This window comes from Triturus cristatus, chromosome 4_1, assembly GCF_964204655.1.
Source record: "Triturus cristatus chromosome 4_1, aTriCri1.1, whole genome shotgun sequence".
Lineage (NCBI taxonomy): Eukaryota > Metazoa > Chordata > Amphibia > Caudata > Salamandridae > Triturus > Triturus cristatus.
This window is the reverse complement of record NC_140585.1, coordinates 527489765-527513807: the sequence shown is the minus strand read 5'-3', so window position 1 is coordinate 527513807 and position 24043 is coordinate 527489765. Positions and strand designations below refer to the sequence as shown.

Here is a 24043-nt window from a genome sequence, read left to right as displayed (position 1 = left end):
GACACAAGCATTAATGATGAGGTTCTTGACATGGTCGTAGTTACTGTCGGCGATGTGGTGGTCATTGAGTCACTTTTTTTGTCGACACGTTTCAGTGATGGCGAATGTTTTGATATGGTGATCAGAGAAATTGGAATCCCTTGGCGTTGAAGGTTTAGTCCTGATTTTTAATATTTTTTTCTTGTAGAAGCAACAGGTGGTGAAAGAACCTGAGGTTTTTCCGAAATAGGTGATGTATGTTTTTCAGGTAATTTATACTAGCTTGTGGGAAGCTTAAGAGGAGGTTAAACTAAGGAGTCTTTTGCCTTAAGACTTTCTCTCTAGTGGCGTTTTCAAGAAACAGGAGTTTTGATTGCTGTCATGTTCTATAGCCAACATGGAAGTCTGGCTTCTCTGTCCTTTAGGTTTTGCTGATAATGTACAGTAGTATCTGCATTTGTTTAGTTTGTGAAGATGCCATAGGCAATAAAAGCACTCTGTCTTTATGTGGACCCTGAGAGAAAAGTTTAAGTTTACTACAGAATTTAAATGGTCTAGAAAATACCTTTTTTGCAGGCCCTATGATCGAATTCTTCCTGTCAAAATTCAACACCCAAGATGTTAACTTCTAGCAGTTGGTAGGTAGGGTTCAATCACAGTTCAACTGAGGCTGGAAATCAGTTGTCAATCTGAAGAAAACAAAGTAGAGCTCAGGGAGATTCTCTTCACACCTTGGAGGGGACGAGTGATCCAAGAGCTGCTTCCTGATTAGCTGGAGTATGGTTAATTGCAAAATGATGCAAATCGGTTAACTAGGTCACATTTCGAGCAATGCTGTTTAAATGTCTTGCTTTGTATTGCTTGTTATGTTTACTGTGGAACTCCCAATTCAACAATGGGGAAGAGTCAAACATGTGAATCTATGAAAGATTCAATGCTGGAGTATCCTTGCATATTGATATGGTGGAAAAAGCTGTACATGCCTTATAATTCACATGGTTGCTGAGCACACAAATAATACAGATCATGGGGTCTTTCATAGGGTAGCAGCCATTATATGATGTGCAAAACTGTACTTACCTTTTCCATCCCCTCTATATTTCTCAAAATTATTCCTATACGACCTGGCAAATCAGGCTGGAAAACTGTACGATACATCAGTGACAAAGTTTCAAGGTTTTTGGTCTAAGTGTTTTTCCACCTTCAGTGTAGATTCTTTTTCAGTGATTCACAGTCTTTCAACAAAGCACTCAAAACAACTCTGAACCAAATGGAATAATTTAATTACAGTTGGAGTCTGTATTCCTGTGGACTGTAGATTTCGGTGATGTGACCACTCAACACATATCAGAAACAGAAACTAAAGACATCTAAAGAAAAATATGTAGGAATAAACTGGCTCCATCACCAGATGCAGAGAAGAGTGCACCGTAGATGAATCTACAACACATTTTCAGCTACAAAGATGTAGTAACTTATTTTAATCATTTGTTTAGCTTCACTAACCAGCCTTGAATGGAACACTTCTTTACATGCATTTTAAATGACATATTTTCTAGTCTTCATCTTGCACAGGCAGGCGTTTACAATATTTCTTGTGTGAAAGACTGTGGCAATGCCATAGATTGTTTTATAATTTTGATCCGCTCCTCTCTCCTCTGAAGAATCCTCTCTCTCTCCTCCTATACTCATAGCAGAATTTTCCCTTCACCTTGTGACATGTAGATTGCAAACTATCATAACATTCAAATCTATTGATTTAATTAGATCTTAAAACAAGTTACCCACCATTGGTAAAATGGATACGCTAACTGCAGATTCCTCACCTTGTAAATACCCCCATGCTCCAGACTAGATTCATAGAAGTTTCTCAGAAATTCCCTTGTGTTCTGGTAGGTGGCATCATGTGTCTCCATGTTGGGACTGTCACATTTTGGAAGGGGAGTCACCTCCTCGTGTCGATGTCAGTTCTTTCTGATATCTGTCCTCGCCACCAGACGCAGAACTCTTATTAATGAGACTTGACAGTGTGCAGCTCTCTAAATGGAACCTTTTAGGGTGGAGAAAATAAACTTACTCCAAAGAACGGGGAGGAGAAAGGTTTGGCATGGAATCTGCAGTTAGACAGAATATTCACCAGAATGAGCATCAGTGAAGTTAAGTAACTTGTTCTTCTGATGGATAATTCTAACTGCACATTCCTCACCATGTGAATACATATCAAAGTAGTACCTTCCCATGGGGTGAGTCTTCGCTATGGCTTAGTGTCCAGCCTGTTGGACATGGCTGTCCAGACAGTAGTGCTTCACCAACGCAGTGGTAGCAGCATTAGTGAGCCCGCAGGACTTCGGGAAGCTGCTTCTAAGACAATTCATAGCACATCTCTATGTAAAGCACAATCCATGTAGAGATGCTGCCTTCTGTTCTTTGTCCTAGAGAACCCCACAAAGAATTGAGCGTCCACCTGATTGCCATTGGTGCAATCGATATAGAAGCTTAAGGCTCACTTTGGATCTAAGCAGTGGAGTCTTTCTTCCTCCTTGGATGGATGAGGTGGGGCTAAGAAGGCAGGAAGTGCGATAGACTGCCTGATAAGAAAGGGCATGACAACTTTGGGAGTAACACCTCCTTAATCCTTAGCACCGACTTGTCAGGCAAAAAAGTGGTATACTGTTGCTAGACAGAGTGCTCGCAGCTCACTAACACAACAAGCTGACAGGATTCCTGAGGAGCACGGTCTTCAGAGATAATATCCTTAGATGGCAGCTATACACTGTCTCAAATCGGGTGCTCATCGGGAATGTGAGAATCAAATTCAGGTCCCATTGAAGCATGAGAAACGGTTTTGGCGGGGACATGTGGGTCAGTCCTTTTAGAAAATGCATCAGCAGGTGACTTAAAAAGATGGCTGATCAGGGAAGCATAAAAATGTTGATCGGGCCGACAAATTAACTTTAACAGTAGCCATAGCAAGGCCTTGCTGGGCCAAGAATAGGGAGAAACAAAGGAGGGCATCAGATAACTGGGCTTGCAAAAGTTGGATATGCTGATAAGAACACTAAACAACACATTTCTCCCAGCGTCCCGTAGAGGGACATCTGGCTGTTAAAACTACATTTACTACCTCAGGAGGGATGTCAAACAATGTTAACGGACGCCACTCAATCTCTAATCATACAAATGTACGTTGTGCAGGCTAGGGTGTAGGATCCTGCCACTGCTGCTGCAATAGAAAGTCGACCATAAGTAGCAGCCGAATCGGAGGACAGATGCTCATGGCCGGTAGTTCTGGATACCCCACTCTCTGGCCCTATCTGGAGACACTAGGATGACTTGGGCCCAGTCATTGCCGATCATCTTCAGAACTTTGGACAGGAAAGGTAGGGATTACAGGATTCCTGAACTCCATTCCAGCTGAAAGGCATGCTCGAGGGAGATCTGCCTTGGGAACTCAGACGTGCAGAAGTCTTGACACTGCATGTTCTTGCGGGTGGCGGAACGATTGAGCCAGGATTCTTCCCATTGGTAGACGATGCTCTGCGCCACCTCCGTGTGTACCTACCATTTGTGATTCACTAGGAATCGCCGGGTGAGTTTATCTGGCCTAGCGTTTAAACATCCTGTCAGGTGTTGCACGACCAGGAAAATGCCTCGACTACTGAGCAAGTGCCAGAGGTGTAAACCCACCTGCTAGGGACACATGACCCCTCTCCTCTCTGCTTGTTGCAGTACCACATGGCAGTGGTGTTGTCCGTGAGGAACTGCACCTGTTCCCCCTTGATGGTCAGGAGGAAACTGTAACAAACAGTAGGAGGAGACTTGTTTCCTCCAGAGATCACATTCCTCTGATCTTCACGTAGATGACCTCCCCAACAAAGCAATGATCCACCTGTAACAACAATTTTCTCTGCATGGAGTAATAAGAGGGGTCTACCGCCAGTCCAAATGTGGTCCAGCAACCACAACTGCAGGCCTTTTGCAGTCTCCTCATACACCCTGATTAAAACTGATGGATTTCCTTGGTGGTGAGCCCACTAAATCTTCAGAGTCCTCATGTGCCAACTGGCATGATCCACTAGCAGTAGGCCAAGAGGCCCAGAAGCCTCAGCACTGCTCTCACCGAGACCCAGATGAAATGTTGGATCATTGGGACCATAGCCCAAAGGTCCTCAACTAGTTGAGGCGGAGGGAAGGCTTGGAACAGCGCCTTAGCCAGGATAGCGGACAGGAGCCTCTGCAAAGGAGTCTGGGATGACTTTGGCACATTGATGGTGAAACTAAAGGATGTTAACAGGTTGGCTGCTGTCTGGAGGTGGTTCATGACTGACTGAGGCAAGCCCACCTTCAGCAAGCAACAAGTCATCGAGAAATGACAAGACTAGTATCGTTAATCTCCGAAGATGTGCAATGACCACAACCTTCAGTTTTGTGAGCATGATAGATGTGCTGGGGAGTGCTTGCAGCCTACTTCACATCCAGTTGCCTGGATCCCGGGCAGAGAGAACTTGGGCCAGAGTGACGATCCTGAGCTTGATCTTCGAGAGGAAGAAGTTCATTGGGCGAACATCTGAAATAGGACAAAGTCCTTTGTCCTTTATGGGCACAAGAAAATAATAGGAGTATCACCAGTCCCGATTTCTGATGCAGGCACCCTCTCTATGTGTCACGATTCACTCCCTGTGCTCTCGTGCCCACTACCAGGAGGCCGAATTGTGGGGCTTTCCAGTGTTCTAATATGCTTCCAGGCACTCCCCTGCATGCATATCCTGACTTCCAGGCATTTGGACACCATTTAGGAATTGACATCCATTCCAAATCCATGCTGGGTTTTGTGAAAGTCAGTCTGCTCATGCTGGAAACTCCATTTCTTATAATCCCCTGCTCAATGCTTCATCTCCACCCCTGCAGGCCAAGGATGGGTGGAGTTATTCAGCTCACCTGTGTCTGCTTGCTGCTAGCCTGCTCTCACCTGGTGCATGGGATTACTGTGAGCTCTTTTAAGCCCCTGCTCCCTTCAGACCAATGTTGGTCATTGTAGCTGTGTTCCGTTGAGACCGATCCTGGTTTCCTGAGCTTTTGATAATCCTTGATTTCTGAGCTATAGTTAATCCTTGCTCCTTGATTCCTGAGCTATAGCAATTCCTTTTGTCTGAATTAGCATTGCCTGCAGTTCTACCTGAACTATAGTTATTTGTTCCTGTTCTTGAGCTTCAGCTATTTCTTGTTCCTGATTTGTACTGCTTGCAGTGCTCTCTTGACTCCTTGTTTACTGAGCTGTAGCTATTCCTTGAACTAGCACTGCTTGCAGTGCTACCTTGACTTCTGAGCTACAGTAATTTCCTGTTCCTAAACGAGCACTGCCTGCAGTGCTACCTTGGCTTTTGAGATTTCAATTCTTGTTTCTACTCTAGCACAGCCTTCAGTGCTACTGTGTTTTCGTGTCTTCTGATTCAATACTATCCTACTATACCCTTGTAGCCTCCCCTTCTGTATATCCTTTTCCAGTCCCTTCTTTTCTTCCCATTTCCTTGATTCCAGTTCCTAGTTTACTGTCTTTCTATTCCGGATGTCTTGCTTCTTTTACTTGCTTTCTGCCAAGTGTGGCCTGTGATTTACTTCCTTTCCGGTTAAGCACTCCTCCTGGCTAGCTCCTTGTCTATTGTGCTTGTATTTAGTTCTACCCCTTTGCTGTTACTGCCTTGCGTGTTCCTGTTTGATCGCCAGGATCTGTGGGCACAGCTGACAACCTAAGTGGTGTTTCTGATTCACGGTGAGTATTGTCTTTGAGTTAAATTTATAACATCACCATAGGTAACAGCTCCACAGACCCTGCTTTTGCATGCATAGCCTATATGTGGGTATTTGCAGTCAGTATCTGAAACAGCAATTGTGTGTGAAGAACTTACTGAACTTAAGTCTTACAGTGTGGAGCTCCCGAGTGCTTTACTGCACATTCCCTTTGTTAATGTGGTTTTATATGTATATATATATATATATATATATATATATATATATATATATATATATATATATATATATATATATATATATATACATATATATATATACATATATATATATATACATATATATATATATACATATATATATATACATATATATATATATATACATATATATATATATATATACATATATATATATATATATATATATATATGCAAGACATATATATATATATATATATATATATATATATATATATATATATATATATATATATATGTCTTGCATATCTGTTCTGTGTGTAGTTTTTTCTGAATGCTAAGTCACCTCTGAGGGCCTGTCCTTTCTGAGCCTTACCTCTCTTATTCTCTTGTACAGAGCTTCCTCTTTGGATTTCCTTTCTCCTTTGACTCGCTGTGTGATCTTGGGCAGCTCTGTACCTAGTATTTTGCCAACTTTGTTTTCCCTGGCACCAGTCGTTGCCAGAGTCCCTGACACATGCCAGTGTCCCGGACTGAGACTGACTACCTTGTCCAAGAGACCCTTGAAATATTTCTGTAGAATGGACAAGTGGTCCCCCGGAAGCAGTTGTGGTGTAGGTGGCATGTTTGGAAAGATGACATGGAGAGTAGGTCGTAATCATCAAACTATTTGAAGCATCCAACTTTGTCTGATTTGATGCTTTGCCACCTATAGAGGCAATAAAGTATCCTGCCTCCATCTGGGTGACAATGTAGAGCAGAGGGCAAACTAAAGATGTATTGCAATGGCGGCAGTAAAGGGTAGTTGGCGGTGGATTGGGCAGCATGTTGCCCCTGGGGCCTGGGCGAGTTGGGAGATCTTGTGTGGAGGCATGCTTTGCCATTGTTTCAATTGTTTCCCCTTCCGAGCCTTGAAAAATGCAATATTTTTATGGAAACTGCTGTACAGTTGCTATAAGGCCGAGCAAGAGTGTCATACCCTTACTCTCTTTAAAGTGCTCCAGGCTGAGTATGCCTGGTTTCCAAAGAGATGGGTGCCATTGAATGACATGCATGTACATGAGCGATGCTTGAATATCACTGGAAAAGCCCATGGATCTGAGCCGTATGTGGAACCGAAGCACCAAGCTGATGAAATTGCCCTATCCAAACAAAATGCAGTACCTAGGCCAATCCTAATCATGTACTTTGCCATGCCTTGACCATCTGTTATGATCTGCTGCAGATTGGTTCAAGGACCATGGGCAAGATCTCGCTCACCATGTCTCACGGAATATGTCCCAGAAGGCAACTTGAAATCACATATCCGAGGGCACAGCTGGCAGAGGAGAACTTTCATTTCCCAAAAGTCCATTGGACTCTGTCTGAAGGTGTAGCTGAGAAGGAATTAGGGGTTAACTTGCTAGTGGAGGCTTGCACAATGAGGCTTTCTGGTGTTATATGCTGGAGGAGGAAAGATGGAGCCCCAGAGAAGGTCTGTCGCCTAGCAATCTGCCTGCTGACAGGAGAGCAGGATCCTGCTTGGGCCCAGTAAAATGTCCATGAGGGCTTTGTTAAAGGGGAGGAGCTACTCTTTGTTTTGACTTCTACTGAAGGCAGCTGGAGGGTCCAGGACTTCTCCCGCCTTCTTGATCACCATGGCAAAAAAGGATGTTTATTCTTCCAGGGAAGGGCTCAGGTGGGGGGAAGGGACCAGATGGAGAGATGAGGCCAGTGTCAAGCGATGTGTCCAAGCCACTTGCGTCTTGGAGGTCCAAAAATAAGTTCTCCTCATTGTAAAACGGAGACGCATACTCTCCACAGTCATCATTGTGTGGTTCGGGGCCTAAAAAGCATGTTAGTGAAAGAGTGGTTTCAGAGTCTGATTGAAGGTATGGGAGGGGTGGATTTGCTTCTGAACCTACTAGGACTATAGGGTTTTCCTTTGGCATTGGTGCACAGATTACCGGCGTATGTTTTGGATCTGGATGAAGAATTGAAGCAGGTGCTGGCCATGGAGCAGACCCCAAAACACGATCTAGAGGAACAATCAAAATCAGGAACGTATTTGCTTGCAGTGAACGGACTTGAGCCTCCTCAGATGTGTGGGGCCCAGAGCCATGTCAGAGGGAGTGGAAAGATTACCAAAAATCCGCAACATGGCCTATTTGAAGATGTGGATCAGTTGCAGCCTCCCCACCCTGGGACTTAACTTACCTGAATATCTGGAGTGGGATGACTATCTTTCACGAGAACAGCTTCAGAAGTTTGGCCTTGCAGTCTTGTATGGCCTCCAGGTTCCACTGAGTGCAGCTGTAATATGATTTAGAGTCACAAGGAGCAGAGACAAAGACAGACATGAGGGGGTCCATCACAGACACAAAGTTTGTGGCAATCCTTGCAAGGTTTAAATCTTGTACTTTTGGGGAAAGGCGTGTTGTTGTAATATAGGATGTCACGTAGCCAGGTCACATAAATTATAAGATGTAGACTTATGGCAATAGAATCACTTTCAAGTTACAGGTTCTGTATACATAGCCCCACCAGGAGCTGCATCCTTGCTGCTCATCAACTCTCTCTCCAACTAACATTCATCTCGACCAGGCACTCATCAGCATTCCATTACATCACATCACATTGACAGTGGCAGAGCAGCAGAGAACTGGGAACTATGGCGAGGATGCATAGCAACAACCACATGTTACAACACATCTTAGAGAAAGAAGTGGTAATAAACAATGAATCAGTCCCCTAAATAGTCAAACACATAAATCATCAATTACAAAAGATGGAAGTAGATGATAAATCAGTCCTATAAATATTCAAACACATAAATCATCAACCCATGTACATACACTGCAGGACCAGGGAGCAACTAATGCCCTCTCCTGCACACACTAATCTTTAACCCCTTATAAAGAATACAACATTAGGGTGCAACAAACATGCCCCTACGACCTCTTCATAACACATGCAGACTCAACGCAACACTAGGGTACACTACCCCTACAACTCTCCGTAACCCTTTAGAAAGGACACTAGTAACACTAAGGCGCAATACATGACCCTTACACTTCTCTATAACCCCTAGGAAGGACACTTTTTATTATACTAGAGTGCAACACACAACCCCTACACTTCTGAACTCCCTAGGAAGGACACTTCGCAACCTTAGGGTGCAACACACACACTCACCCTCTACTGCATCACACATGGTGCACACCTAACCAGGACCAGGGGTACATGAACACATCACCACCCTACTGTCAGCGTGCCAAAATACAAACAACATTCACCATATGCTGCATTAGGCTCCAAGGCATTAAAATGCAGACTGCAAGGCACACTCCAGTTCTGCGTACACCTGGCAGGACCAGGGGTACCTAGACTCACCCTATCCCCATCCCTTTCTGCCTTAACAACATGACTGGGTGAGGGGGGTAATTATTTATAATGACACTACACACTCCACCCAGACTCCTAAGTCTCAATTGCAAATATGACTCAAGTATACAACTTCATAAAACATTTCTAAAATTCAGCATGGCATTGAAAATTCAGCACATCATAGACAACACAATATACACACGCTACAAATCCAGTGTAGTATTGACAAATACACTTATGCAGAAAACTCAGCATGGCATTGACAAAACACTAAACCTAAACATCCAGTCTAGCATCATCAACTTCATGCGTAACTTTCCACATAGCATTGAAAATGAGACTTAAGCAAAGCATATTCAGAATAGTATCACAACACTTGACAGCACATCTAAAAAATACACATTAGAAATTTTCCCACTGGCAGGTAACTCGTCCTTCACCCAGGTGAGTGACTCCTCACCCGAAAACATTGCAACCTGTCTGAAGATAAGGAATCACAAGTAATGATCAGTTCCTCACTTTAAATGAGACCAAAACAGACACCTTACTAGAATGCTCACAGTACCCAGGATGGAACTGAAATCCAATCTGAAAAATGCTCAGTAACCTTCCACTGATGTGCCCTCACACCACCCTAAGCAGCGCGTTTAATCATTCACTGATGGGCATGCAGCCAAACACGCGCTTCCCAATCAGCGTGTCCAATCACTAGGCTGCTTAAATGAGTCAAAAGTATTGCTTTTGTACATGCGCGATTAGGGCACCCAATGCACCGTGTCAATAGAGTCAACTTGTTTGACACAATGGACATGAGCGCATTTCCGTCGTTGCATTGCGTTGTGTAGTCCATGTTTTAGCCTTCCTATCACTCCGCGTCAAAGTTCCTGTGTGTAGCAGTGTGTGACAGAAAAAAGACACTGCTTGGAACGTGCCTGAGACTGTGCTTAAACTGCTAGATGTGGTTAATTTTAAACGGCTAACACCCAGCGTTAGGAAGCATGCGCTTCACCTATCACAGTCCGGGGTAAGCCTTAATTGCGCACTCAAAATGCAGAGTGCGGTGACAGTCCGAACACTAACCTTTCCAAAAACTGTTCTGTGCACCCCTGCAGTTTGCATTACATCACACTCACACTGGCTGAGCAGCAGGGAACTGGGAACCATGGAGAGGATACATAGCAACAATGTCACCTACTGGCACGCAATGGAATAGGTGAGAACAATCTCAGGATCCCATCTGGTGCCTGAGGGTATTCGCAAAGTGAGGAATCTGCTGTGAGAAGTATCCATCAGAAAGTATATATTTCGATCACTTAAATCAATTTATCCCTACAAGTTAATAAAATCCACCAGCATAATTACCTGATGTGTCCCCAGTCCACTCCCTCGAAAAATAATTGCGTCTTGATTTCTTCCACACCACCTAAACCAATTCTGTTCTCTGAATCAGTGCAGAATCTGAAGAAAAATAAAAACCATTAATAACTGAATAGCATACTTGAATTGCTGTACCAGACTAAGAGCTCTCCTATATGCTCAAACTACTTCACCAGGCTGAGATGCCCTCTATTCTATATATCACTACAGAGGGGCAACTGTATAATATGGCCCTATATTGCCATCAAGTTTCTCTGGTGATATTATAAACCATGAGACCAAAGGTTGAATGAATTGTAAATATCACAAAACCCCCAACATGGCAATACAGGTATATATTACACAAGATATGTTCTATGTATTTTCACATTAGGTGTTTTCCTTTCAGAATATTTAGCATGTTAATGATGCTCTTGTCAAACAGAAAGAGGTTTATTGCAAAGAGCAAGTGAAATACTAAACTATACTCTCCAAATGTTGTAAGAAGAGAAACGATGTAGTTAAGAATATAGAATAGTAGAGAAAACAGGATTTGCTTTATTAAAAACACATTTTGGCTATAGAAATGAGATCTCTGCTGCCAAGGTAGAGACAACAATGGCCGCTGAATGCAATTAGAATGTTCAGTTTCATATACAGATTGCCTGCTGCTGAGACCAGTTGTTAAAAACCCTGAACCAGCGTTACATACCCAAAAAGCAAGCAAGGGCTTATAATGAGGGAGAGGACCTTTAACAACCGGTTTAGACCAAGGAAGAATCCCTAATCTGCAATTAGAACACTCCACCCACTCAATGTAGAATGTTCTGAATTAAAAAGTGAGGAAGAGAAGACAACCATAGTAATGTTAGATAAGATGGTCAATACCAGCCATTATTAGCTCTAAGCCACTGCAATATCATCAATGGAGCTCCCAACGTTTCAATGTTCTAATGTTGATTACATAATAGGCAGTAATTATGCTCAGAGATTACTGAAGTTTTTGCTATCAAAGAGGAGCTTACAAAAGACAGACTGCAATTAGAATGATTTGCTTTCATGAATAATTATTGATTAAATTATAGACTAGGTTAAGCTTAGATCATTGACGCCACTGCAGGGAACAAGACAACTATCAGTTACCTTTACTGCATCTAGAATGTTATGGTTTGTCTTTGGCTTTCGCACGCAGACTGCTAAATAAGCTATTAGCTAGGGCTACCCTGAAAGGTGTTTGAAGCTCTTCTTTACTAATTAACCAATGGCAAATAGTGAATCTCTAGAGAGGTTGTCATTATGTCATTTTTATGAAGTCTGTAAACTATTTCATAGGTCCTCTTTATACCACTAAATGTTGTGCAAAAAAGTACTTTGGTTTCTCTATATATTATACATAGTTTATGGGTGCTTTCAGTACACAAATTGCAGTGGTATAAAAACCCATATTTGAAACGGAGCTGTGAAACATAGGACATATTTTACAATTCCCTTTGATATACAGGAAATATTTACAGGGTGCCTTGAATGAATATGGTGCTTGTCCTGTAAGCATCTAGTCATAGTGCGTAGTGCTGTAGATTAACATGCTCTGTATACTACTGACATCTAGTGTTGGGCTCGGACATTTGAAAATCATTGTTCTTTGAAGAAGCTCTTCGAGTCACAAGAAATAGCGAATCCTCCGTTAGTTGGCGATGCACATGGGCGTTGGCTCGATTTGTCTATTGTTTTCCGCACAGCGGGTGAGCGTAAACATTTAGCATAGACAAAGTATGAGGACCATGCAGGAAGGTGCATACAAAGAAGTTAAGTAAAGAATGTAGATCTGCAACAACCAAAGACTTCCATGGAGGTGGGTGTATGTGACCCTAGAGCACTACATTGTTTGAAGGATTAGTTACTTACCTGTAATCCTAGTTCTCCTCCAGGGGTATACTCATCAAAGTCATAATCTGTGAATAATCCCCGCCCGGAGCATATAGAAAATACATATATATATATATATATATATACACACACATACATATACACATACATATATATACATACATACATATACATACATACATATACATACATATACATACATATATACATACATACATATACATACACATATATACACACATATATATACATACACATACATACACACATATATATACACATACATGTATATACACATACACATACAAACACATACATACATATACATACATATACATATACATATATATACATGCATACATATACATACATACATACATACATATATACATGCATACATATACATACATACATATACACATATATACACACATACACATACATATATACACATATACACACACACACACACACACACACACATATATACACACACACACACATATATATACACACATATATATACACACACACACACACACACACACACACACATATATACACATATATATATATATATATATATACACACACATGTGATAACATATACATGCAGCCTAAAATGTTTCCAACATGGCAAAAATTATATAGGTTTGCACTGTAAGAAAAATACCCTCCTAACCCATAAGGAAAAGAGGACATGCACTGAAAAGTTGTCATACAATCCTTTATTGCCATAAGGAAAACTTGTAATTCCATGCAGTTGCCTGTAGGCTGTATAGCAGAGCAATAATGAAACAAAGAAACTGACACCTTGCCGTTAAGGCTTCCAAGGGTTATAGAACAACTCCAGTAATGCTCGTCCGGGGAGGAGGGTGGGTCGCTTATGACTGATGAGTATACCCCTGGATGAGAACTAGGATTACAGGTAAGTAACTAATCCTTGTCATGCAGGGGATACTCATCAATAGTCATAATCTGTGAATAGAGTAGCAAGTCCATACCCACTACCACGCGGACGAGCAACAGAGTATACTGAACATGAAAAACATTACATTCAAATTGCAATCATGCAAACAAATTCCTCAAAGAGGCCTGTCCAACCTGGGCATCGGCCTGTGCATCAGAATCTAGCCAGTAATGGCGTGTGAAGGTATGCACTGATCGCCATGTAGCTGCCTTACAGATTTCAGACATTGGAACATTGCGGAGAGCTGTGGTAGAAGCTTCCCCTCTGGTAGAGTGTGCTTTAGGTTTGCCTTGTAAAGTCTTGTTAGCTAACTGGTAGGATAAAGCTATACAAGAGACAATCCATCGAGAAATGGATCTTTTGGACACAGACAGACCGGTGTTAGTGGAACCGTAGTTGATAAAGAGCCGGTCATATTTCCTAAGTGTGGGAGTTTTGGCAAGGTAAAACTTCAATACTCTCCGGAGATCTAAAGAGTGTAAATATCTCTCGGGGAGTAGAAGGTTCAGGAAAGAAGGTGGGTAGGGTAATAACCTGATTGATGTGAAACTCCGAGACCACCTTAGGAAGGAAGCTCGGATGTGTACGTAATACCACCCTATTGGCATGAAACACAGTATAAGGCTCCTTACAGCACAGTGCATGAATCTCGCTCACCCTGCGGGCTGATGTGATGGCTACTAAAAAAGCAGCCTTCCAGGTCAAATGCTGCAAAGATGCCTTATGAATCAGCTTGAAAGGAGCACCCATCAGTTTAGTAAGAACAATGTTAAGTTCCCAAGGTGGAGAAGGGGATCTCACTGGGGGACAAACCTTTCTGAGTCCCTCTAGAAAGTCCTTGACCACTAGCATTTGAAAGAATGATCCCTGGTTCGGAGACTTCCTGTATGCCGTAATTGCAGTCAGGTGAACCCTGATGGAGGAATATTGCAGCCAGGTGAACCCTGATGGAGGAATACTGCAGGCCGGACTTAGCCAAGTATAACAAGTAAGGAAGGATCTCTTGCTCCTGACCCTTGATCGGATCATAAGCATTGTCCTTACACCACAGGTAAAACCTCTTCCATTTGAAAGCATAAGATTTCCTGGTGGAGGGCCTCTTTGCTTCCTTGAGAATACTCATACAGTCCGCTGAGAGGTCTAAGTGCCCGCACTGGATGACCTCAGGAGCTATGCTGTCAATCGCAGGGACGAGAGGTTGGGATGAAATACTCTCCCTTCGTTCTTGGTCAGCAGGTACGGGCGGCAGGGCAGCCTCCGGTGAGGGGCCTCTGACAGCTGTAGAAGATCCGGATACCACCACTGGTGCAGCCACTCTGGAGCTATCATTCTGGTGTTGGTCCTGTAAAATTTCTGTATGACCGCCGGGATCAGTAGACAAATACCCCTGACCAATTCATCCATTGAGCATGGTCTTTGGACTGTGGGAGCCCATAGGCTAATTTTGGGTACTTTGCATTTTGGGTAGTGGTGAAGAGGTAGATCTCTGGAAGCTCCTAAGGTCCTGAAGTAAGACTTGTGGGTGGACTTCCCACTCGTGGACTTGTTGCTGCATTCTGCTGAGGTGTGCAAAACCACTGTCCACTCTCAGAAGATACTTCACCAGTAGGTGGGTCCGATGGTGAAGTGCCCAATTTCCCAAAACCTTGTGCCAATTTCTATATCTGTGGTGAGAGTGGCACCTTGCTTTTGGAGATAATACACAGTAGTCATGTTGTCTGTTTTTATCAACACACCTTGTGCTGAACCTGGCCTTGAGAGCTAGATGGATGGCCAGGAGCTTGAGGTAACTGTTGTGGAGGCCCTTTTGTTGAGGCAACCAAATGCCCTTAACGGTTAGCTGCTGAATATGTGCTCCCCACCCAGAGAGCGAAGCATCTGTCGTGACCGTCACTTGTGAAACAGGGTCCATAAGGGGCAGCCCTGAAACAGGTTGTTGCTATTCCACCACTGCACAGAATGACAGGTGCTAGCATGTACCAACAATATATACTCCTAGTGACCACTGTGTTGACAGGCGTGCTGCAAAGAACACATGTGAGGTCTGGGGTGGGGAACTATGACTATGCATGAGGCCATCATTCCAAGACCGCGCATGCTGTGTTGACCGTCAAGTGATTATTTGACTGTAAAAGAGGCAGCAGCTGGTGGAATGCCTGCACGCTTGCCTGGCTGGGGTAAGCCCTGGAGGTGAATATCTTGAGCATGGGCTGAACCTGGAGGGCTGAGCCTTTTTTGTTCATTTAAGGATCATATGAACTGACATCAGGACTGCTGGTTATATTGGATTTTGTGGTCTTTAGAAAATCCATAAAATGGGTTTAAAAAAAAAAAAAAAAAAAAAAAAAAAAAAAAAAAAAAAAAAAAGAACCTGGAGGGTTGAAGGTGAGTTTTCACAATATTTATTGTGAAGCCAAGACAGTGGATTAGGTGTGATGGAGACATTGCTGTTTGCTTGCACTCTTGATCAGCCAATCGTTCAAGTACGGGAAATACATGAATGACTTTCGTTTTGAGATGCAGAGCAAGCCATTTTGAGAATACTCTGGGGGCAGTAGTGCCCCCGAATGGCAACACTTTGAATTGATAATGCTGACAACTAACCATGAAGTGCAGTCAGAGGCGATGAGTGGAGTGGGAAGGATTGTTATGTAAAAGTAGGCATCCTTCAGAACAGGAGTGGTCATGAAGTCGCCTTGCTGAACAGAGGGACGATATCCTGAAGAGTGACCATGTGGAAATGTTCTCAGAGGACATTCCCGTTAATCCCATTAAGAAAGGCATAGAAAGCCTTCTTTGTAATGTAAGGTCGCAGGCCAAGCACACAACAGAAACATGGGATTTAATTACCACTCAGTCACCTGACATCTGTTTTCTGACGGAACAATGGTTGAATGCCTCTAATCTCCCAGCCATCACATTAGCCATTCCCGATAACTATGACTTAATCAAGCTATATAGAGGCTTGAAATCAGGAGGTGGCATTGCTATAGCCTTTAAAAACACTCTTCATGTTACATGGATCACGACCACTAATACTGAATCGAATGAATTGGGTATTTTTAAAATAAATTTATCCGCCACCGATAGTTGGAAAGGAGCCTTGATTTAGCGTCCCCCTGGATCTAAGGCAGGATTCAGCCAACGTTTGGTGGAAGAAACAGCCACCCATGCTTCAGCCACCAAAACATTTCTTCTCCTGGGGGACTAATTACTACGGGGAAGATCATACCAACTTAGAAGTGGCGAAGCTTGTAGCAGACTTGTAATCGCTTGGTCTGTCTCAACGAATCAGAGGTCCTACTTGCAAGATGGTCACTTGCTTGATCTACTATTCACTAATTCTGAGCATTTTGTATGTGAGGCACCAATGCCTCTAACATGGAAGGACCACTTTATGATTCCCTTCTATGTCCATTCTTCTCAACCACTCAACACCAAGAAAAATAGTAGAACGGCAAAAAAATCTAGCAGGCCTTGGCACTTACTTTCCCCTGAAGCTTTCAGTGAATCATTGCACTTCAGTTTGACAGTAAATAATTGAGGTCAATGACATTTTGGACACTTATAACAACACTTTAACGGAGGCTCTGGATTTAACAGTACCCAACAAAAAAATGTAGCTCTACCAAACTGCGACCTTCTGCACCTTGGTTTACTGCCGAGTTAAAAGTTGAAACATTGGTGAGCAAGAACTTAGAGAAAAGATAGCGCAGAACCAAAAAGCTGCATGATAAAGACTCCTATAAACTAGCATTATCTGGATATCACCTAAATATCAAAATCTCAAGACAAACTTTTGTCACCAATCAAATTGAACAGACAGGCAATGCTCCTAAAGTGCTTTTTAAAGACTTTACTAGTCCATGGGTACGTGCCGAATTCTGCATAGGGTCCAAGTGACTCCCATGTCAATTTCTTTCAGGAGAAAATCTCCCATAGCTACTTAAAATTTAACATTCCATCTTCTACTATTTCTGACGATTTCAGCAGTAAAGCTAATCTGATAACAGACAGGACTTACACCTTAAATAGGTTTGAACCCTTTACCTTAGAGGAAATTCGGAGATCCCTGGTTGCTGCTAAGTCAGGCTCTCCTCTCAAACCTGCCCTCCTAAAGTGATGTAATCTTTATCCAAATGTCTTGCGAACTTGGGCCAAAACACTTTAGCTAACTATCTCCCTATATCTTTGCTACCTCTTTTGAGTAAACTGCTAGGAGGCTTAATTAACAGCCTACCTAGAATCAAATCAAATCCTGGATCCTTCGCAATCCGGCTTTCGACCAAGCCACAGCAGAGAAACAGCACTCCTGGCAGTGACCGACTCTCTGCGACATGCTCTTGATGCAGGAAGTCCTGTCATGCTCGTGCTATTAGATCTCTCAGCAGCCTTCGACACTGTCTCCCATGTCAGGATGCTGGAGAGGCTGCAAGAGATTGGAATACAAGACCCACGCTGTAATGGCTAAACCATTTCTAAGAAGACAGATACCAAACAGTTAATCTCTGCCCCTATACCTCGTGGAAAATGCAACTGGACAGGGGTGTCCAACAGGGCTCTTGTTTGAGCCCCACTTTGTTTAATATCTATGTAGCACCCCTTGCTAAGATTGTAGAGCCTTATGGCTTTGAAATAATCTCTTATGCTGATGATACCCAGTTGATGTTCACATCTGAATCAGACTTGGCCAATACTAAAAAGCTCTTCGCTTTGGGTATGTTAGCCATTTCTAACTGGATGAATGACATTTATCTCAACTGAATGTAGAGAAGACGGTGATTGGGTCTTCCGGAAGGACACCTCTATCTGGTCCGATGAGTGGTGGCCTCTCCAACTGGGGTCTTTCCCTGTGCCCAAACAATCTGTGAAGAACCTTGGTATTAAAATCGACCAAGTCCTTACGACGAAAGATCATATTTTGGCCACCACCAGATTATGCTATCAGAATAGAAGTCTTCTGCACAGAATATTTCTGTAACTTCTTACACCAGCCAGAGGAACGCTAGTGCAAGCTCTGGTAGTAAGCAGATTAGACTAAGGCTATGCTCTTCTGGCGATAACAAATGAGCCACTGGTAGCCAAACTACAGGTAGTCCAAAATACGGTAGCCAGGCTCGTTCTCAATCTTCCTCCCGGCACTTCTTCTGCCCCGTTGTTGAAGGAGTTGAACTGCCTGACAGTGAAAAAAAGGAGCATTTTTAATATCTGCTCTCTCACTAATGACACTCTAAGAGAAAAAAGACCCAAATATATTCTATTAAAAATGAAACTATACATAGTTAGCAAAAGCTTAAGATCTTGTGATAAAACCCTACTGTGCGTCCCCCGCATTCGTTTAATGAGACGCGGAGGAAGAGTTTTTTCTTACCTTGCTCCCTCCTATCGGAATAAGCTCCCGCTGCACGTTTTTGCACGAACTACTGGAAATTGTTGAAAGGAAATTTATTTTAAAATGTTTGTATTCCACATTTTGCTGATACTTGTTAATACTGCTGACAGCACCGAGATGCCCACGGGTGAGTAGTGCGCAATATTAAATTTAGTTAACATAATATTACCTGTGTTGAAGGGCTTAAGCTCAAGTATTGGCCTTAGAGACCAGTCTTTCTTGGGGATGAGAAAGTACAGGGACTACAATGCTTTGCCGCAATACCACAATGGTACTTGTTCTATTACTCCTTTTTGAGGATAAGTGCCTGAACCTCTTCTTGAAGGTGCTGGTGTTCTGAGAACAGGGTGTAATCAAATTTAATGATAGAGATGGCCCACTGTTTGGAGTGATCTCTTTCCAATGAGGAAGAAACCCCTGTAGAACCCCCCTCACCTCTCCCTGCTAGGTATGGTGTGATCAGGTAAAGTAGAAGGGATTTACAGTTTGGAGGCTCCGCACCTCCTTTGGCCATTCCTCTGATTTGTTTATTTATGGAAAGTGTCAATTAGCGTGAACATGACCCATGGGTACATAATGGTAAACCAAAAAAGCAAAATTACGACGAAAAACGCTATACAATAAACAAAGCATGGGGACAACGGTGAGATAGGAGTAACCAGGGTCAATGCAGAGTACTTGAGTTAGACAATGTTACTTTGAGGACATTATAGACAAATAGTAAAACAAGTGTACAATAAATGATAGCTCTCAGCTAGTAAGGACTTGCTGTAATGCAGCAATCCAAGAACATAGTTGCTCTGATATAGCTAGATGGCTAGATGGAGAGAGCAGAGTCATAGCTAATGGAAATGATAAGAGTAGGTTGAGGGGTGAAGAGGATTGAGTTCAGTCGACAGCTTATGGCAAGAATTTGGTCATAAGGAAGATCTTAGCTTTCTTCTTGGAGGCAGAAATAGAGCTCATTCTTCTGATGTGAGGGGGAAGCGAATTCCAGATTCTAGGGGCCGCTCCAGAGAAGGCTCTGTCATAGGTTTTCTTCTTATGGAATAAGGGTGGTTTCAGGACTAGATCCTTGGTGCTCCACAAGGGTCTTCCTCCCCCCGAAATCTTTTTTTTTAGCAAGATACATCAGTGATGGTGCTGTAATGTTGGGAGTGTTACTGCTGCCTCTCATAGGAGGCAGGAGAGTCTGTGGAAGTGGTTTTGCTGCCTTCCCATAACTGTGACCTGTGAAAGGACACCCGGGAAGTAGATGTTTGAAGGGCACCAATTGTCTTACCTGTGTCTCTTCAGCTTTTCAACCATATGATCGGTCTGCAGTCCAAACAGAATTTCTACATTGAACAGCAGGTTTAGCAGATACTGTTGGACTTCTGGCTTAAAGCCAGAGACATGGAGCCAGTCAGGACACTTTACTAGGGTGCTGGTGTTCACACCGCAGGCCGCAGTTTTTGCTGTATCAGGAGAGCAGAAGATGGTGGAGTTTGGCATGGTTTTGCCTTCGGCCACCAGCTCTTGCAAATAAGGTTTGCATTGGTCAGGGAGGTGTTGGAGGAGTTCCACCATCATATCCTAATGCACCCTATTGTGTCAGGAGAGTAGACCAACATAGATTGCAATCCACCAGTGTGTGGCCAATTGTAGTGCCACCCGTTCGCCCGCTGCATTGATCTTCCTACTTTCCTGATCAGGAGGTGGTGCAGCCCCTGTTCCCTAGGCGTTGACACAATTCCATGCAGTAGGGACCACGAGGGAGTTGGGTGGAATGTGGCCGCAGATGTAAGATGAGTTGTTGGGTGAGGGTTTATACTTCTGTTCAACCCTTAGTGTGATTAACATAACCGTGACCGGCTCTTTGAAGGTATCAAGGGCTGTCTCGAGCATCTCCTTGAGACTGGGTAGGAACTGTAGGGTGCACTGTGTTTTTGAGAGTATTTCTTACAGTAAGCCGACCTCTTCCAGGACAAATTGCATGTCCACTTTATGGAAAGTATCCACCTTCACAGTATGAGGTGGTGTCATCAGGTGGGGAAATGTCTGCTTGGTACAGCTCAGGATCTGTGTTGGGTGGTAGAAATCGACATAGTAATCCCTGGGTTCTGAATCATAGAGCACATCATAGGATTCCTTTTGATACTGTGGACGGCCCTCCTCAGATTAATGCTGTGACCTCTCTGGTGACGCTGGAGGTTGTGGCAGTGAGGAAGGACAATGAGGAGGCGGTCAAGCAGGAAGGGGGCTCGTGACCCTATACCTCTGTTTTTTATACCCTGAGGAGCCGTATGTTTCAAGGCAATTTGTCCCTCTAAGGATAATTTCCTTTTCTTAGGGAGTGTGTCCTGAGGTTTTGGTGGGAGCTTAGTGGACATTTTCCCAGTTTGTGGGCGAATAAAGAGGCGCTTCTGGCAAGAGTCCAACTCCTCCAGACCTGCAGGAGAAGGGGCTGCTCATAGTCGTCAGAGCCAGCTGTTGAAGATGTTCTCAGCGGTGAGTGGCTATTTGCCATCGCTGGTGTCTTAGATGTCGCAGCTTTTTGTGTTGATGTCGGCTTCCATGCCGAAGTGGGCTTCGGTTCGTTGCAGAGGTCGCTTTTGGCGTGATCGTAGATGCTGGAAACGAGGAACCCATCGGCTCCCAGGTAGGCTGTGGCTTCAGTGGGCCATTCATGCCAGCAGAAGGGAGCGTTTTCAGTTCCGAGGGTTTGTGTCAGTGCCGACCAGGGCCTGGAGGCAGCAGCGGACCAGCAGGCTGTTTTAGAGTCTCTGATGGCCAACCTTCACTGGGAGAGTGCAATGCCTGTCCGTGGAGGCATTGTGTGGCCATAGGTTGGAACGGTGCAGGGACCATACCCACATTCAACGTCTTGGATCGTGGAGCCTGAAGAACTTATTGGTGCTCCTCTTCTATTTCTGAGGGCAAGCTCATCTCCCAGCTGGACTGCAGCCGCTGGGCCCCAGAAGTGGGGGATAAAAGGCCCCACGAGAGGCATGGAATAGAGCGCAGGTTTTGAGGTTGGTAGGATGATGAGGTGAGTACGGATCTGTGAACATTGTTCTGGGACAAAAAACAGGAATCAAAGGATGGAGGAGGGCCGGCAGAGGTGCCAAAAAGACCCTGATTGGTACCACTCCAAAAACTAATCTAAAAATGGAGCTGATGCCCAAGCACATTGCCAACTAAGGCAGGAACCACTTTACCTCATTACTCAAAAGACTTCTTCACAGAAAAACAAGTTGAAATATCCAAGCCCAACACTAGCTGACATGAGCATGTGTATCTACAACCACACATGCTATTAACATACAGATTTCATCATCATAATGACAGTCTCAATTCTCTTCTGAGCTATGCCAGTGTCCAATGTTTAATCAAGATTCTATTTACGAAAAGTTCACAAAACCTAAACATTCTAATTCCAATCTATACTCTGTTATTTACACTTTATAGAGAACAGCTTCAACAATACCTCCAACCTACAGATAGTGTATTTTCAGCAAAACATTTTTTTTCTAAAAAGTTACATTCTTATCATCATTATTTGCCATGTATTTTTTCTGCAGAGAACCAAACAGTTTAGTCAAGCCTCTCAATAATAATTTCCCATTTGAAAAAATAACCTTTATCCAAGCTTAATTCCCCAAAATAAACAAGACTTTGGGAACCATGTAATATTGCCGTACAATGCCACCTCGGGGTTATGGTAGTGGCATTGACAAACCACTTGGCTTTCAGCCTCATGGTTTACGATGTCACCAGAATACTTCAATGCAATATAGAGAAACCTTCAATGGCAAAACAGGATTATATTATATGTATTTCACCAAGCCTTTCATATCTTGTACCAGAAGGATGAAGGATGGGTGACAAAGGGGTTAGAGCAGGGTCACACAGGTTGGCAGCGCAAGCGGATTAATGAGTCAGGTGATGAAAAATCATATAGAGACAGAAAGACACAGCCAGGGAGAGAGCCACATAACTGTGAAACAGGGTCAGACTGGAAGCTGATGGTGATGAAGCTTAGGGCTGAGCAGCATAAGACAATCAACAGGCTTGAGATAGGTCAACATTCATCAAAGAGAAATATTGGTTACACTAATCCATTTTATGGTGGTTGGTCTTTTTTTGGTCCCTTTTGGCTTCACCACCATCCTTGAAACCTGACAATATAGTGATTATTGTAAGCAAATCCTGTGCACACGTGACAATTTGGTAATAAGATCACAGAAAGAACAACAAAGTTAAACAAAAAATGAAGAAATGTTGTTTTAATTCAAAAGATGATTTCATCAGTACAAAGGGCACCAGCCGACACGTGTTTCGTCAACAGTAGAACAACTGTGACTCTTCAGGGCACGATGAACAATGTCATCAGGAGAAACAATGATAAACCGTAGGGATCAAGGGTAGAGCGGTCTCCCATGGGTCAATGCGACCAGGAAAACAAATGGCCTGTAGGTAACGATGTGAGGTGGAAAATCTGGCTGCCGAAGTGCGGGAGGCTCTCGCCCACACCTTATACACGGGTTTTGGGTATTCCCCTGACCTGTTTGCACCGTAAAGCATTGGTTCTTTGTTCTTCTTACTTCATCTGTCCGTTTACCTGCCTGAGCGCCATTTATCCTGTTTTCAAAAACCCTCTCTGGTCTATATATAGTGATTATGTTTCATGAAAAAATAGAAATATTAAAAGCAGTATAATTCCATCATATCTGTGATGAAGTGGCTCATTGTTACTTTTTCCCTATCTCCTAACTCTTCTTATGTTATTCTTCTTTTCTATAATGCTGCACTACTGAATCAATCCAAGTATACTCAAGAACACCCTGGATAACACTACACTTTGAGTAACAGTTTAAGAAGTATTCTTAGTGACTGGTCTACCTTCATCACTAAAATCACAAATCTCACTTGGAATTAATAGCTCGTTACTTTTTGATTACATGTCAATTTTCTTTTAATTCCAAAGTGTTCTAAAACACTACTTTCAAAAACCCATACATGACTAGCCATGTGCCTCGTTTCCAACCACTTCAATTTAGGTTTTGACCCAAATGAATTAGAAAGATATTTCCGTTTTTAAGACCGTGGCTATAGCAGATGAAGTAGAGGATTGTAGAGTTGTACGAGCACTCAATAGCCCCT

The 24043-nt window shown here is 43.1% G+C and overlaps 1 protein-coding gene across 7 annotated transcripts in view; it reads right to left on the bottom strand.

Annotated features, from left to right (window-relative positions):
* Nucleotides 1–24043, bottom strand: part of STK38L (serine/threonine kinase 38 like) — a 492424-nt gene that overhangs the window by 54823 nt on the left and 413558 nt on the right. For all 7 annotated transcript variants that reach the window (XM_085652796.1, XM_085652799.1, XM_085652802.1 and 4 more), the window contains one exon: nucleotides 10656–10751. In XM_085652796.1, coding sequence (XP_085508922.1) covers nucleotides 10656–10751 — 96 coding nt within the window. The remainder of the gene's footprint in view (nucleotides 1–10655; nucleotides 10752–24043) is intronic.